This window comes from Ictidomys tridecemlineatus, chromosome 13 (genome assembly GCF_052094955.1).
Source record: "Ictidomys tridecemlineatus isolate mIctTri1 chromosome 13, mIctTri1.hap1, whole genome shotgun sequence".
Lineage (NCBI taxonomy): Eukaryota > Metazoa > Chordata > Mammalia > Rodentia > Sciuridae > Ictidomys > Ictidomys tridecemlineatus.
The window spans coordinates 94,716,148-94,728,679 of record NC_135489.1 but is presented as its reverse complement, the minus strand read 5'-3'; the positions used below and the strand labels follow the sequence as shown (position 1 = coordinate 94,728,679).

The window sequence follows — 12,532 nt, the reverse complement described above, 5'->3', positions numbered from 1 at the left end:
CTCTCTCGTGGGAACAGCACTGCAACAGCTTTGCTCTACCAGCTGTGTTCAGCAAGGAGGGTTCAGAGCAAGGTTCCCTTGTGACAGACAGACAAACAGAGGCTCGGAGACTTGGAAATCCACACCTTGGCCCTGCAGTTTGGAGGTAGGGGAGCAAGACGGTAATGGGGGCTGTCCCCAAAACCACTTCATCACTGGCTACATGGTGTCCTGGCAGGTGGGAAGCCCCGCAGGTGTGGCTTTCCTTTACCCGCCCTCAGTTCTCTTGAATGAGCACAGGAGTTGGCAGAGAGGCATCTGGGAGCACCACCCACAAATCGCGTTTGCCACTCTCACGTGCTTCATGATCCTGAGTCGTGAGCACCCCCTCTCCCAAAGGAGCCTGGCCCTGTGCCCATGTGTCCACTTGTGGTGTCATCCCAGAGTTAAGGCCTGCCATGGCCCCTTCCACATGCCTCTGGAAACCCCCTGTGGAAAATGCACACTCACCATGATTCTGTGTGCTGCAAATGTTATTGTTTCTCCAAAAATGGCTGGTGGGGAGGGGCTGGCAGGGAGAGGCAATCAGGTGAAATCATCAGGGGCCCTGGTCAGGCCCCGCAGCCAGGGCCTTGCATGCATCTGTGTTCACATGCACGTGTGTATGTGTGCACGTGCTGTGTAGACATTAAGGAGTGTGTACACTGGTGCAATATGTGAGGACACATGTGTGCATACACATGCATGTCCATAACTACTGTGCACATGTGTGTACTTGTGTGTATGAGTGTGCAGTGGGTGAGAGGCAGTGGTGTGGGCAGAGGGCACAAGGAGTGCCCCTCATGCTGGCCTCTTGGCTGCTGTGTGCCTTGGCTCTGGGCTTCCGTTTTCTCTTCTCACGGTGAGGGCAGCAATGTCCCAACAGAGAGCTTGTGACTGGGTGGAGTTGCAGTTGAGGGTCAGGGGATGTCCACTGGCCTCGGCCTTGGGGAGTCCCTCAGAGGAGATGCCTGTCAACGTGGTTCACACTGCCTAAGGCAAGAGGCCCTGCCGGTCGGGGGTGGGGGGGTGGGGGGGTGGGAGGGGTCTGCTGATGGAAGCAAGGGCAGAGCACCAGGCCCCTGGTTTGTGTTCACCTTCCTGGTGTCCACAAAGATACTTCCAGGATGGGTCCTGAGGCTGAGGCCGGCGGTGGAAACAAGATGGGCAGTCCCATCAGTCGCGGGAGCAGACCCTATTCAGGACACATGAAAGGCTGGCTGTGGCCAAATACCAGGCCCAGGGCAGGGCATGAGGAGCCAGTCCCCAGGACCTCAGACGCATAGTGGCCTTTTTCATTTCTTAAAGATCTCAAAGGTTCTGTGGACTGCTTTGTTCCCAAAGTCTAGCTCTCTTCCCGTGGGCAGGGTGGTTCCCGGCCATAAGAGTGACCACAGATGTATCTGACATGGCTGAAGCCTGGTCCCTGCACCTGCCCAACCAGGCTTGGCAGCACCGACTCCTCATTCACCCTAATGATGGATGGGGTGGGCTTGAGGGTTCTAACTCTGTTGGGACCTCTGTTCCCAGGTGATAGTGGCTGGCCTGGGGTGTGAAGGAGCTAAGGCTCTGGTGGCTAGATAGTGTCCAAGAGGCCAAGGGAGAGGACCTGGCAAGGAGGGTGGATGCAGGGTGTTTCCTTGGACAATCAAAGGAGAGGACAGGGACAAGGTGGACTTGAGCTCAGACCTGGCCTAATATCCTCTTTCCCCCTCTACTACCTGAGTGACACTTTTTCTGGGCCTAGTGTCCTCATTAGGAAAGTGGGGATAATGGCCCCTACCTTCCAGGTTTGTTGGGGGAATCAGACTTAACACATGTGAATGCTCAGAGCAGCTGGTACCCCCACTGCAGGCCTACGGAGCCCACTGCTACCCCCAACCCACGGTGGCCAGGCCTGGGACTCAGCGTCAGCAGCAGAGCTGCCAGGCCAGCGGCCCACGTCCCCCTTCCCCACCTAGGCCCATGGGGCTGGACAGAGACCAGATATGGGGACTACCAAGGGTACTAGGCAGGAAGAGTCAGAAAGGCTCAGAGGTGGAGCAAGAGTGGGACAGTGTGGGGCACAGCATCAGAGGACATGTGACACGCTGAGCCTCGGTGGGGGGCACCTTGCCCTGGGCCTTGGCTGGACTCAGGTACGAGGAGCACCCTCTGACTCAGCCCACTCTGGAGCAGCTACAGTCAGAATCACGGAGGAAATCCTGAGACGACGGAGAGACAGGTTGAGCAGACTGAACGTTTAATATCATTAAGCACCTTATGGGATAAAGGTTCTTCATATAGAAATTATAAATAATGAAAAATAGCATTTAGAAAAAGAAGTGCTGGCCCCGGGGCGGGCAGCCACGGGATTCTTTGGTTGAGCAGAGGGCAAGATCCTCTAGGTCTGGGTCTGTCACAAGGCCCTGAAGTCATCTGCCAGGAAGGCCAGCAGGTAGCGGCTGACATGCCTGTCGATGATGACAGGTGAGAAGCCAAGGATCCGCCGGGCCCCTGGCAGCACTTTGGGGTCTGGAAGACACGGGAAGGAAAAATGTAAGAGCCAGCCGTGAAGGGGACTCTGTTCTGCCTGGCCAGGTCACAGAGAACCGGAGCCACCACCACTCCCTCCCACTCTGTCACTTCCTCTCATTCACAGTCTGGGTGTCTGAGTCCACAGACAAGAATCCAGGCAGCCCCTGGAGCCCAGGGCTCCCTAGGAGGCCCACAGGCCTTCAGTGTGAGGGCTCTGGGGATGTGCACCTGGCCCCACACCCTTCCTGGGGCGACAAATTCAGGCACCACAGAAAAGAGAGGTGGGGCCATCCGCATTGCATGGCAGTTGCCGGCCCTCAGCGGTCTCCTGCCTGCCAGGCCTGTGACACCACGGGCAGAAGGACGGGAGGCTCGGGGAGGTGGCCTGCTCAAGGGCCCCACATGGCTGGAACTCACAGGTGTGGCAGGGCTTTGCAGCTGCCCCTCCTTCCCAGGCTCCTCATTCTCTGATGCTGGGGGGAAGCAGGAGCCACCAAGGGCTGGGGGGGGGGGTGGCTCCACACACCCAATCCCTTATGAGCCCTGCCAGGTGGTCCTGAAACCATGTCACTGCACAGGTGGGGAAACTGAGGCAGGAAGAGGCCAGAGGTTCCTGCCAGACGGGCCTCAGGGCCGGCTCCTGGTCAGGGGCTGAGCACAAGCAGGCCTGGGATGCAGCCCTGCTCTCCTGGGGTCTCTTGAGGGCCTACCTGTACCCACCTGGAGGGCAGCAGTAGAGGAAGAGGGCCAGTCCAGCGGCCAAGCCAAGGCCCGCCAGGAAGCTCATGGGTCCTGGGGAGAAACAAGTGTGAACAGGCCCCTGCCCCGAGCCAGAGCAGCTCAGGGGGCCTGTCTACCGAAAGAAAGCCAGGAATGGAGCCCGACTTGGGATGGAGCAGCCCCTGGGACAGAGCCGGAGCCCTGAGGGTGGGAGGAGAGAGAAAGAAAGAGGGGAGGGAGGTGGTGGGGGGCGTTACCCCTGTCACTCAGCTCATGGCTCTCGCTGCCCCAGTCGAGCTCTGTGCAATCTGAGTTTTCTGGAAACAAAATCACAGAGCAGTTAGTCACGGGCTGAGCCCGAGAGCAAGGTGGTCACCTCATGGGAAATGCAAGGCAATGCCACCTCCTGAGGCCACTAGGCCCTCCCATGGCCACACAGTGCTGTGTGGCTCTGGCCAGGCCAGGACTTGGCAAGTCAGCCCCCTCAGGGAGCCCCGTGGTTTGGGGTCTTCTTTGGTCCAGTTGCTGTGACATCATTGTTGTTGGCCACAAGACACCAAATGCAGCATCCATCGTTCAGCCAGCTACTGGCAGGTGTCTTACTAGGGGCAGCTGGGCTGGGGCTTCTCCCCAGGCCCCTCCTTGGTTCTTTCCAGGAAGCCTGTCTGCTGGGCAGGCCCTGGGGGCTTCTAGGAGCCACAGAGGTGCTTTACTTTCTGCAATGGCGCAGGCCCTGGCTGCATTCTGAGGACCCCAGGAACACGTGTGGCTGGGGTGAGAGGGCCTGCGTACTCTGCCCTCAAGTGTCCATAGCGTGGAACCGTGAGGTCCAGGTAGGCCTCTAGGGGTCAAAGACACAGGCCTGAGCAGCTTGGACTGAGCCACGTCATCACTCTGGTCGGGGGCGGCAGCCCCTCCTCCTCCAGCCCCAAGCACAGTGGCCTCAGAATGGAGCCACCATTCCAGCATTGTTGTACCCTCCCTGGTCCCAGAAGCTCAGAGGACCCCAGACCCTTGGGACTTGCACACCTCCCAGGGCTTGGGGATACACTGTCTTTGAGACAAAACTCTCTAAATCAAAATGCGGGAGCCCTAACTGGCCATCCATGCCTGCGGATGCCCTATAGAAACCCCCGCATGCTCAGGCAAGCTGTGGCAGAAGGTGACAACGTCAGTGTCTGCTATGAAACAGGTCATTCCAAGAAGGGATGACCTGGGAACACCATGCAGCCGTAGGACAAGGCTGCCATCAGTGCGGACAGGAGAGACCCGTGGTGAGTGAAGTTCGGAAAGGAAGGAGGAGCAGATGTAGGGGAGGCTGGCCTCTAAAAACTGAAGGAGGAGAGTGGGGAGAGAAAGAGAGAACCAGAGACCTGGAGATAGGAGGAGAGAGAAGAGATAGAGAAGGAGAAGTGGGGAGACCGAGGGAGAGGGGGGAGCAGGAAGACAGGAACAGACAGGCAGAGAGATCCCTGCTGGGGTGACACTCTTCCAAGGTGGAGGTGCAGGAAGGAGGGATGCCCAGGCCTGGGCCGCCGCAGACTCAGAGGGCCCTGATGCTGTGCACGCCATCAGCAGCCAGCCAGGATGTCCTGCCCGGCCCTTGTGGAGCGTTAGTGGGGGGGACTTACGCAGCACGTGGCGGCTGGGCAGGCAGCTGTGCAGGGACTGGGCGTGGATGTACAGGGCTCGGTAGAACTCCTGGCAGTCCCGCTCCCCGCTCCGCTGCAGATGGCTCAGGAGGTCACAAAGTCGTAGGCGCAGGGACACCTTGGGGTTCCGAAACTGGGAAAGGAAGAAAGAGCAGGCTGGAAGGGGTGAAGGTAGGTCAGGGCAAGGTGCTGGGTTCAGAGCCCCCAGCAGCAGGGTCCACCCACAGATGGCAGTGCCTGCAGTACCCATGGCCTCTTAGCCACATCACGTGGCCCTGACAATGCCACAGCCATGGGCATTGCTGCCTTACTCTTTGGGTGGTGGGGTGGGGGGAAAACATTCTGGGGAAAAAAAACAGGCAAAGGACAGCATCCTGCAGCCACTGATGGGACGTAGTGTGGCTTCCTGTGGGACTACAGCAAGTTTCTTCAACCCTCTCAGTCTTGGTTTCTTTATTTATAAAAAGGGAATAGTAAACCCACATGGAAAGATCATTACAGGGTATCAGTGAAGTCATGGCATAAGTGGCAACTTCTGTGAATTTGCAGTCCCTGAGAACAAGTTTCCAGTATTTAAAAATGAGTTGAGAAATGAATGGGCTCTTGTGACGAGCGTAATGGGTGAACATGTGGTTATAAAGGTCAGTGGACAGAGGGCTTGGACAGGGACCAGGAGGCTGTGGCCTGATGCTTCCCCTTGGTGGTGACGTACATGGCTACAGGGAACCACCACAGCGTGACAAGAGCCAACAGGAGTGTCTGGTGTAGAGTGGTTCCCCTTTCCACTGTAAAAACACCTAAAAGCTTTCAAAATTTTAAAGGTGGGTATGAATTAGACATTCAGTTATGGCCTGAGATGCATTTGAGTTGATCATTTTAAATCCTTCTGTGACTTTTAAAATGGAGCAGCACCTGAGTCTGCAGCAGCCCACTTTGGGTCTAGCTCTGTCCTGACCAAGCCTGCCTGTTCCAGGAGAGCCCACCCCTCAGGGCAGCCTTGTAAGTGGCCCTGTGACTCTCACACCAAGTGAGAACTACAGCTCCAAGTTGAGAAGGGACTCATTCAGGGTCCCCGGTGGTGAGGCCACGGGCAGGACCTGAGCTCCAAAGATCTTGTGGGTCTCTGGCACCAGCTGCCCAGCCCTCCAGTCCTGGTGACTGCTGCCAGGGAACCAGCGTTTAGGGAGGAGCTGGCGCTTGGGTCAGGGCATGCTCAACTCTCTCATCCAGTGTCCCTGAGCCCTGGGGCACCCTTTAGTGTCCCTTGGCCCCATAGGAGTTGGACAGGATTAGACCTCCTGGGACAGAGCTCAGGAACTGCATCTCAAATGTCACATTCAGTGGAGCCAATGTGGCATCTACGGCTCTGAGAAAGCCAGGTGTGACCTCACCTCCTGTGATGGATGACCCAGGGCATGTGACAGCTTCTTGGGCCGCAGCAGCCTTCTCTGTAAAAGGGTGATGATGGTGGCTACTCGCAGGGACCCTTCTGGATGCAGAGCACCCAGGAACTACTTTCCTGACACATATGAGCCAGTCCCCCCACAGCCTGTCAGTACCCAGGGCTTCATGCCCACTTCCCAGATGGGAAGCTGAGGTCCCAGTGGACCAGCCTCCCTCGGCATTGCAGAACAGGGCAGAGTGAGCTTGGCTATGAGGCAGGCCAGCACCTGTGGGCCTGGAGCCTCGCTGCCCACCTCTGAGGGCCCGGGCTTCCAGCCTCACACAGGCAAGGAAGCAAGTCTTCGCCTCCTTTCATCCTTTGGAAATGCAGTGAGGAGCGGCTGTGGGGCTCCAGGGCGACGACGCCAGCGGGAACTTCCCATCCCTCCCTCCTCAGCCCCTCTCTGCTCTCCCTCCCGATCTCCTGCTGTCGGGTGCTATTGTATGTTGTCATGTGTCACCTCCTGTAGCCCCTCCACAACTCTGGAAGGACACAGGAAGAGACAGGCTGATGTTCTGGGTCTGCTGGGGTCACTCCACAGAGTTTCGACTTGGGCAGCTCTAGTGCCTGGGCCCAGGGGTGTCACCGTGAGCTACCCTGAAACATTTGGTGTACCATCCCCTGAGAAGATGACCACAGTGCCTGCTCCCCCCAGTCTGGAAAGGAAGGGGATCAAGAGGCATCTTGAGTACCCCCACCCTCACCTCCTCAGCACCTTTTCGGCCTCCTTGTTGGTGAGGATCTGTGGGTAGTAGCGATTCAGCTGAAGGATAATCCTGTCCACCTGCTGCTCACTCAGGCGCCCTTGGACTGTCAGGAAAGGCGTGTCCTGCACCAGGCGGTCACAGTAGGTCTGATCTGAAACAAATGCAGGTAGCACAGGACATGAGCCAGCGCAGCTCCATGGGGTCCAAAGACAGCGCCCTTAGTTCTGGTCGTAGGATGCCCCACACCCACTGGGAAGCCAACACGCTCTAGGGGACACACCTGCAGGTTCACAGGTCCCCCATGCTGCACAGCAGGCATCAAGTGCAGGAGAGCTGTGCCCTGCCCACCAATATGGCTTGCCAGGGATGGATGGGGGCAAGCACAGCGAGAACCCCGGAGGGGCTGCATTCTCTGCCCTTTTTCTATGCCTAAGGGCTTATCATAGGAAATAAACTCAGAGAAATGAAAAAGCCACTTTCCATGGGTCCAGGGAGGCTGCAGGCAGCTCAGAGAAGGCCCAGGGGCTGTGCAGCTCCCCTGCCACGCAGATGCAGATATGCAGGGCTCAGGGGCCTCTGCTGGCATCACCCTGGCACAGAGCATGTCTAGAAGGCCTTGAGAAGCTTCCGCCAACAACAAGCCCTCCCAGGGAGCTGGGATGCTTTGTCTCTTCTCTTAGAGAATCAATTTAAAATCATCATTGTTCTACCGTCTTCTCCATTAAGAACTTGACCAAACTGTATTATGTTCCATATATGAATACACTACAGTGAATCTCACCTTTATGTATATCCATAAGGCAGTAATTTACAAAAAAACTATAAATAAAAGAAAGATCAGTAGAATAAAGGAAAAGGAACAGGGGAGGGAAGAGAGGAAAGGGGAATGAATTAGAGCAAATTACATCCCAAAATATTATATATAACTGAAATGAACTCATAACAAAAAAGAACGCTTCATAGAAGGACAGGTCTTTAAAGCTGAGGGGTGGTGGAAGGTGGGCAGGCACAGAGAGCACAGGATCCCTGTGGGGACTGTGGCCACTTAACTTGAGGATATTATATGTAATCTTCATGTTTCTGTGTGTATCTGGAATGTACACAAAAGGAAATAAGCGAGGCTGGTGCTGTAGCTCAGGGGCAGAGCACTTGCCTAACATGTGTGAGGCACTGGGTTCAATCCTTAGCACCACATAAAGACAAATAAAATAAAGGCATTCTTCCATCTACTACTACACCAAAAATTAAAATTAAAAAAGTAATAAGGGAATTAAAAATGTGTTACAACAAAAAAAAAATGAACTAAACACAAAAGCAATAATGGAGGAAACAAGGGTCCAAAAAAGTTACAAAACATACAGAAAACAAGGAGCAAAATGGCAGAAATAGGTCGTTCCTTATCAGCAATTACTTTAAATGTAAATGTAAATAGGTTAATCTCTCTAATCAAAAGGCACAGATTAAGCTGGGCCCAGCTGCTCAGGGGGAAGACTGCAAGTTTGAAGCCAGTCTCTGCAACTTAGATCCTGTCTCAAAATAAAAAAGGATTGTGGATGTAGCTCAGTACCCCTGGCTTCAATCCCCAATAACTAACATATGCATGTGTGCACACACACCACACACACACACACACACACACAAAAGAATTGAGCAGACACTGTGAGATGTACAATAAGCAAATAAAAATGCTTAACATTACTAATTGTTAGGAAAATGCAAATCAAAACTATGCTAAAGTAGCACTTCATACATACTCATAGCTAAATATTAAAAGAACTAGTGTTGGGGAAGCTGTGAAGAAGTTCAAGTTCTACTTCACTGCAGGTGAAAATGCAAAATAATGCAGCCACTGTGTAAAACAGCATAACAGTTCAAAACCATAAAGAGAAATTTTAAAGAAAAAATGGGGGTCACAGAAAGCAGATCAACCCCTAATCTAGGAGGAGATTATCTAAGAAGGAGTACAAAAGATCAGAGTGACAAATGAGCTGTCTTGATTCTGTACAGGCTGATAGTTACAGAGCTATGGACATTTGTCAAAACTTATCCAACTACTCACTAAAAACTACTGCATTTACTAATAAGATTATACTTCTGTAAGGTTGACCTTTTATAAAATAAGGTCATCATGTTGGAAAAAGTGGGCCCCTTCTCTAGTTTCAATTCTAGGGAAGGAAGCTGCTCTGGTTCACAGCCATTGCTTCTGCCAGGCCCATGCTTTGGCACATCAGCCTAAGCCATCACCATGGCCACACCGGAGGCGATTGGGGACTAGGAATCCTGGCTGGCCCAACATCCTGTGTGGAAGATGGATCACCAACAGCCCAGCCACAGTGAGGGGTCGCCCTAAGCACGGGGTCACCCAGTGACCTACCAAAGTCACGTGGCCAGGTGTACTGGGTAGTCTGGCCTCCTCTCTCATTGCAGAGCGAAGATGAACTAGTTGCATGGAGCAACCCCCTGCGGGGTAGGCCATACCCTCCATCCTTCCACCAGCTCTACACAACCCTGCTCTTGTTCTCAGAGAAACCGAGGCACAGAAAGCAGATAAGGTATCTGCTCAAGACTCCAGTCAGCTGGGAAGTAACAACTGCAAGGTCAGGACCTGGGTACAGTTGGATTGGGGCCTCCTCTTGGCATCCAGATGTTCTGCCTGTCTCATTAACATACAAATCAATGATGTAACTAGCTATATGGGTCTGCTCCCTGCCAGACAGGAGCAAGCCCCAGGCTGCCTATCCAGTGCTGTCTCCCCAGGGTGCACTATGCCATGTACACAAAGCCAAGCATAGTGTGCGCTCACTAAGGAGTTCTGGAATAAATGGGTACTGGTCCAAGGCCCACGGGTGAGGTCTGTTGGTGACAGTGGCCAGCATCCTCTAGCAGCCTCCTCCCACCCTGTAAGCCGCTACCCTAGCAGGGCTTCTGCGGCCCACAAGCCATGAGTCACAGAAGCCCTGAGTCACCTGGCACGGGCAGCACAGCCCAGGGGCTGGGGCTGGCTGCATGGCTCCAGGCTGGGCTTCCTGTGGTTCTTGTGAGCTCTGCATGCAAACCACACATACACAGCCACTGGGAAGCACCAAAAGACACAAGCAGGGCCCCGCCTCGGAGCCAGGCCCTGGTAAACAAGGCCAAGACTGTTTTCATAGGATAAAGGAAAATGGATTGCCCTGTGAAAAACCCACACATACTTCTGCCAAGACCCACCCATGCCCTTGCCTTCCTGCCCAGCTGATGTCAAGCAAATGGATGCCACTCTTGTCACCCCAGTCTGAATTCTTTCTCCTCAGCCAAGACCAAAGCCCTCAGCCTGGCATCTAGGGCCCTGGGGCAGTTCTCATCAGACCCCAACAGGCCCCAGAGCCCACCTGCTTGGGCCAAGAGCCCACAACCATGCCAGGGTTGAGAACAACTAGTTAACTGGTACCCAGCCTATTGTCCTCCTGAGTTCCTCTAGCCCCACCCTACTCAGGTCCAGACCCTTAGGCATCAACCGTCTTCCCAAATCTCTTCCAGAAGCCCCTCTTGTCCCAGCACCCAGTTTAACTAAGCTAACTCCACGGCACACCACGAGTGGGGGAACTTCAGCTGAACACCTGCCCTGGCAGACACTGTCTTCAGTGTTCTCCAGACACCTGCTCGTGTGTGCTTGCTGGAGTCAAATGTCTAGAGGTCTAGCAAGGAGATGGGAGGAAGAAAGGGTGCACTGTTTCCACAGTCTTGAGGACCCCTGCCTGGCTGTGGCCTCTCAGTTGGAGGGTCCCTTCATCAAGAAGCCTTCTCTGGCCCCCTGTTCCCCTTGGAGTGAGCTACCTCTATATTCAGCGAGCCCAGCCCCTATCATAGCACCTAAAGGCCAACACAGCTGCAAGCTGTGTGTCTCAGGCATCCTGATGAACTTGCTAAAGGAGCTGGACACTGAAGGTGCTGGAGCCAGGGCTCTCACTCTGCTCTGCCACTTTGTTTCCTGGATCATATACAGACATAACATTCCCCAGGAAGTGACCAATGCAGGACCCAGTACATACTAGGTACTCAGAAATGGCAACCTCAAATAAGAAGGGTGTGTGGCAATGACAAAAGGGAGCAGGTGGCAGCTGGGATCTCCTCTGGCCTGGTATCCTGGAAGTTACTAGGTTCCAGCTCATGAGTCCCTATTTTTGTGCAGGACTCAGGCCCAGACTCCAATGAGTGCAGAGGAGGGGAGTGAAGACTTCTGGAGCCACTCTGACCCCCAGGGTCACCTCATGTGGCAGAAAAGTGAGACTCTTAGGAACAAGGTGTAGCATCTGGGGGCTCCCATATTCCCCCAACTGCTCTGCCATGGGGTTCCTCACTGGCCCATCACTCCCGTGAACTTCTTTCACAGGGAAAAGTCCACAGAGCAGGAGATGGGAAAGAAGGTGTGTGGCTCCCCCAACCAGAGAGGCCCTGGGGAATGGGGGAGGCAGGCTGGAGCCACTAAGTCTGGAGCACAAATGTCTTGAGGAGAGTCCAGCTGGTGTCTCCGATTTCCCCAAGCCTGTCTGGGGTAAAGGGGTGCGGCTGGGACCCGAGGGAGCAGGAAGTGCTAGAGTCCGAAGAGTGCCACACAGTGCCCAGGAACGCAACGCCCCGGTGCCCCTTCCTCCAGGTGGCTGGGATGAGTTTGGTTATCTCCCTGCCCAAATCACTGCGGCCCCGCAGTGAGTACCACTTCCTACTTCCAGACCCAATCCCATCCCGGGACGCCTCTCCAACCCACAGATGCAGCGGCAGAGCCCGACCGTGGCACTGCACTGCGCCCGAGCTCACCTGTGATCTCTGCCTCCTCGGTCCGAACCTGGCGCCCCGCCCTCCGTGCCTGAAGACCCCCGGCGCCCACCGCCCCACCGCGCAGAGCCCAGGGAAACCCCGACACGCGCGATGCTGCACCCGAGTGGCCGCCAACAGCTGACGACCAAGGTCACTCGGCTCCTGCCGCTGGCCTGACCCTGCGCCCACCTGTCATGGCGGCCGGCACGGCTGTCCGCCCCTCTGTCCGCCGCCCGGCCCCCTGGCTCCGGTGACCGCCGCCCGCAGGTCGGGCCCTAAGCCCCGCCCCTTCCCGCTAGTCCCCGCCCGAATGCGACGGCGACGTCGCCGCCAGCTCTAAACCCCGCCCTTCAACTTGCCCCGCCTCCTCGCGGGCTGGGCTACGACGCCACGAGGAGCTCCTAGCCCCGCCCCTTCCAGATGGGCCACGCCCAGGAAGCGCCGGCTGCGCACCGCCCGGCTTCTAAGCCACGCCCCTCAAACGAGACCCGCCCTCGCGGTCCTGGGCTTCGGCGCCGCCGGGACCACTGAGCCCCACCCCTCGCCGAAGCCCGCCCCTGAGGGCGCCGCCCGGAGTCCCGCTCCCCTAGCGTCATCTCTGACGCCGCGGGGAGCCCCGAATCTCGGCCCCCGTTGGCCCCGCCCCTCGGCCAAGTCCCGCCCCCAACAAGCCTCTC

General features: G+C 55.8%; 1 protein-coding gene across 4 annotated transcripts; it reads right to left on the bottom strand.

Moving 5' to 3' along the window:
* Nucleotides 1-2,243: 2,243 nt before the first annotated feature.
* Card19 (caspase recruitment domain family member 19) lies at nt 2,244-12,198 on the bottom strand. 4 transcript variants are annotated; one of them, XM_040271274.2, is made up of 7 exons: nt 12,045-12,198; nt 7,067-7,209; nt 6,299-6,355; nt 4,887-5,040; nt 3,513-3,572; nt 3,256-3,327; nt 2,244-2,532 (listed from the first exon to the last, which is right to left on the bottom strand). In XM_040271274.2, exons 1-7 carry the CDS (start codon nt 12,049-12,051, stop codon nt 2,417-2,419), a joined length of 609 nt encoding a protein of 202 aa, XP_040127208.1. In that variant the 5' UTR covers nt 12,052-12,198; the 3' UTR covers nt 2,244-2,416. The 4 variants fall into 4 exon arrangements, with proteins under 4 accessions (XP_040127208.1, XP_040127215.1, XP_013212103.1 ...); XM_040271281.2 differs by lacking the exon at nt 3,513-3,572; XM_013356649.4 differs by lacking the exon at nt 6,299-6,355.
* Nucleotides 12,199-12,532: the final 334 nt, after the last annotated feature.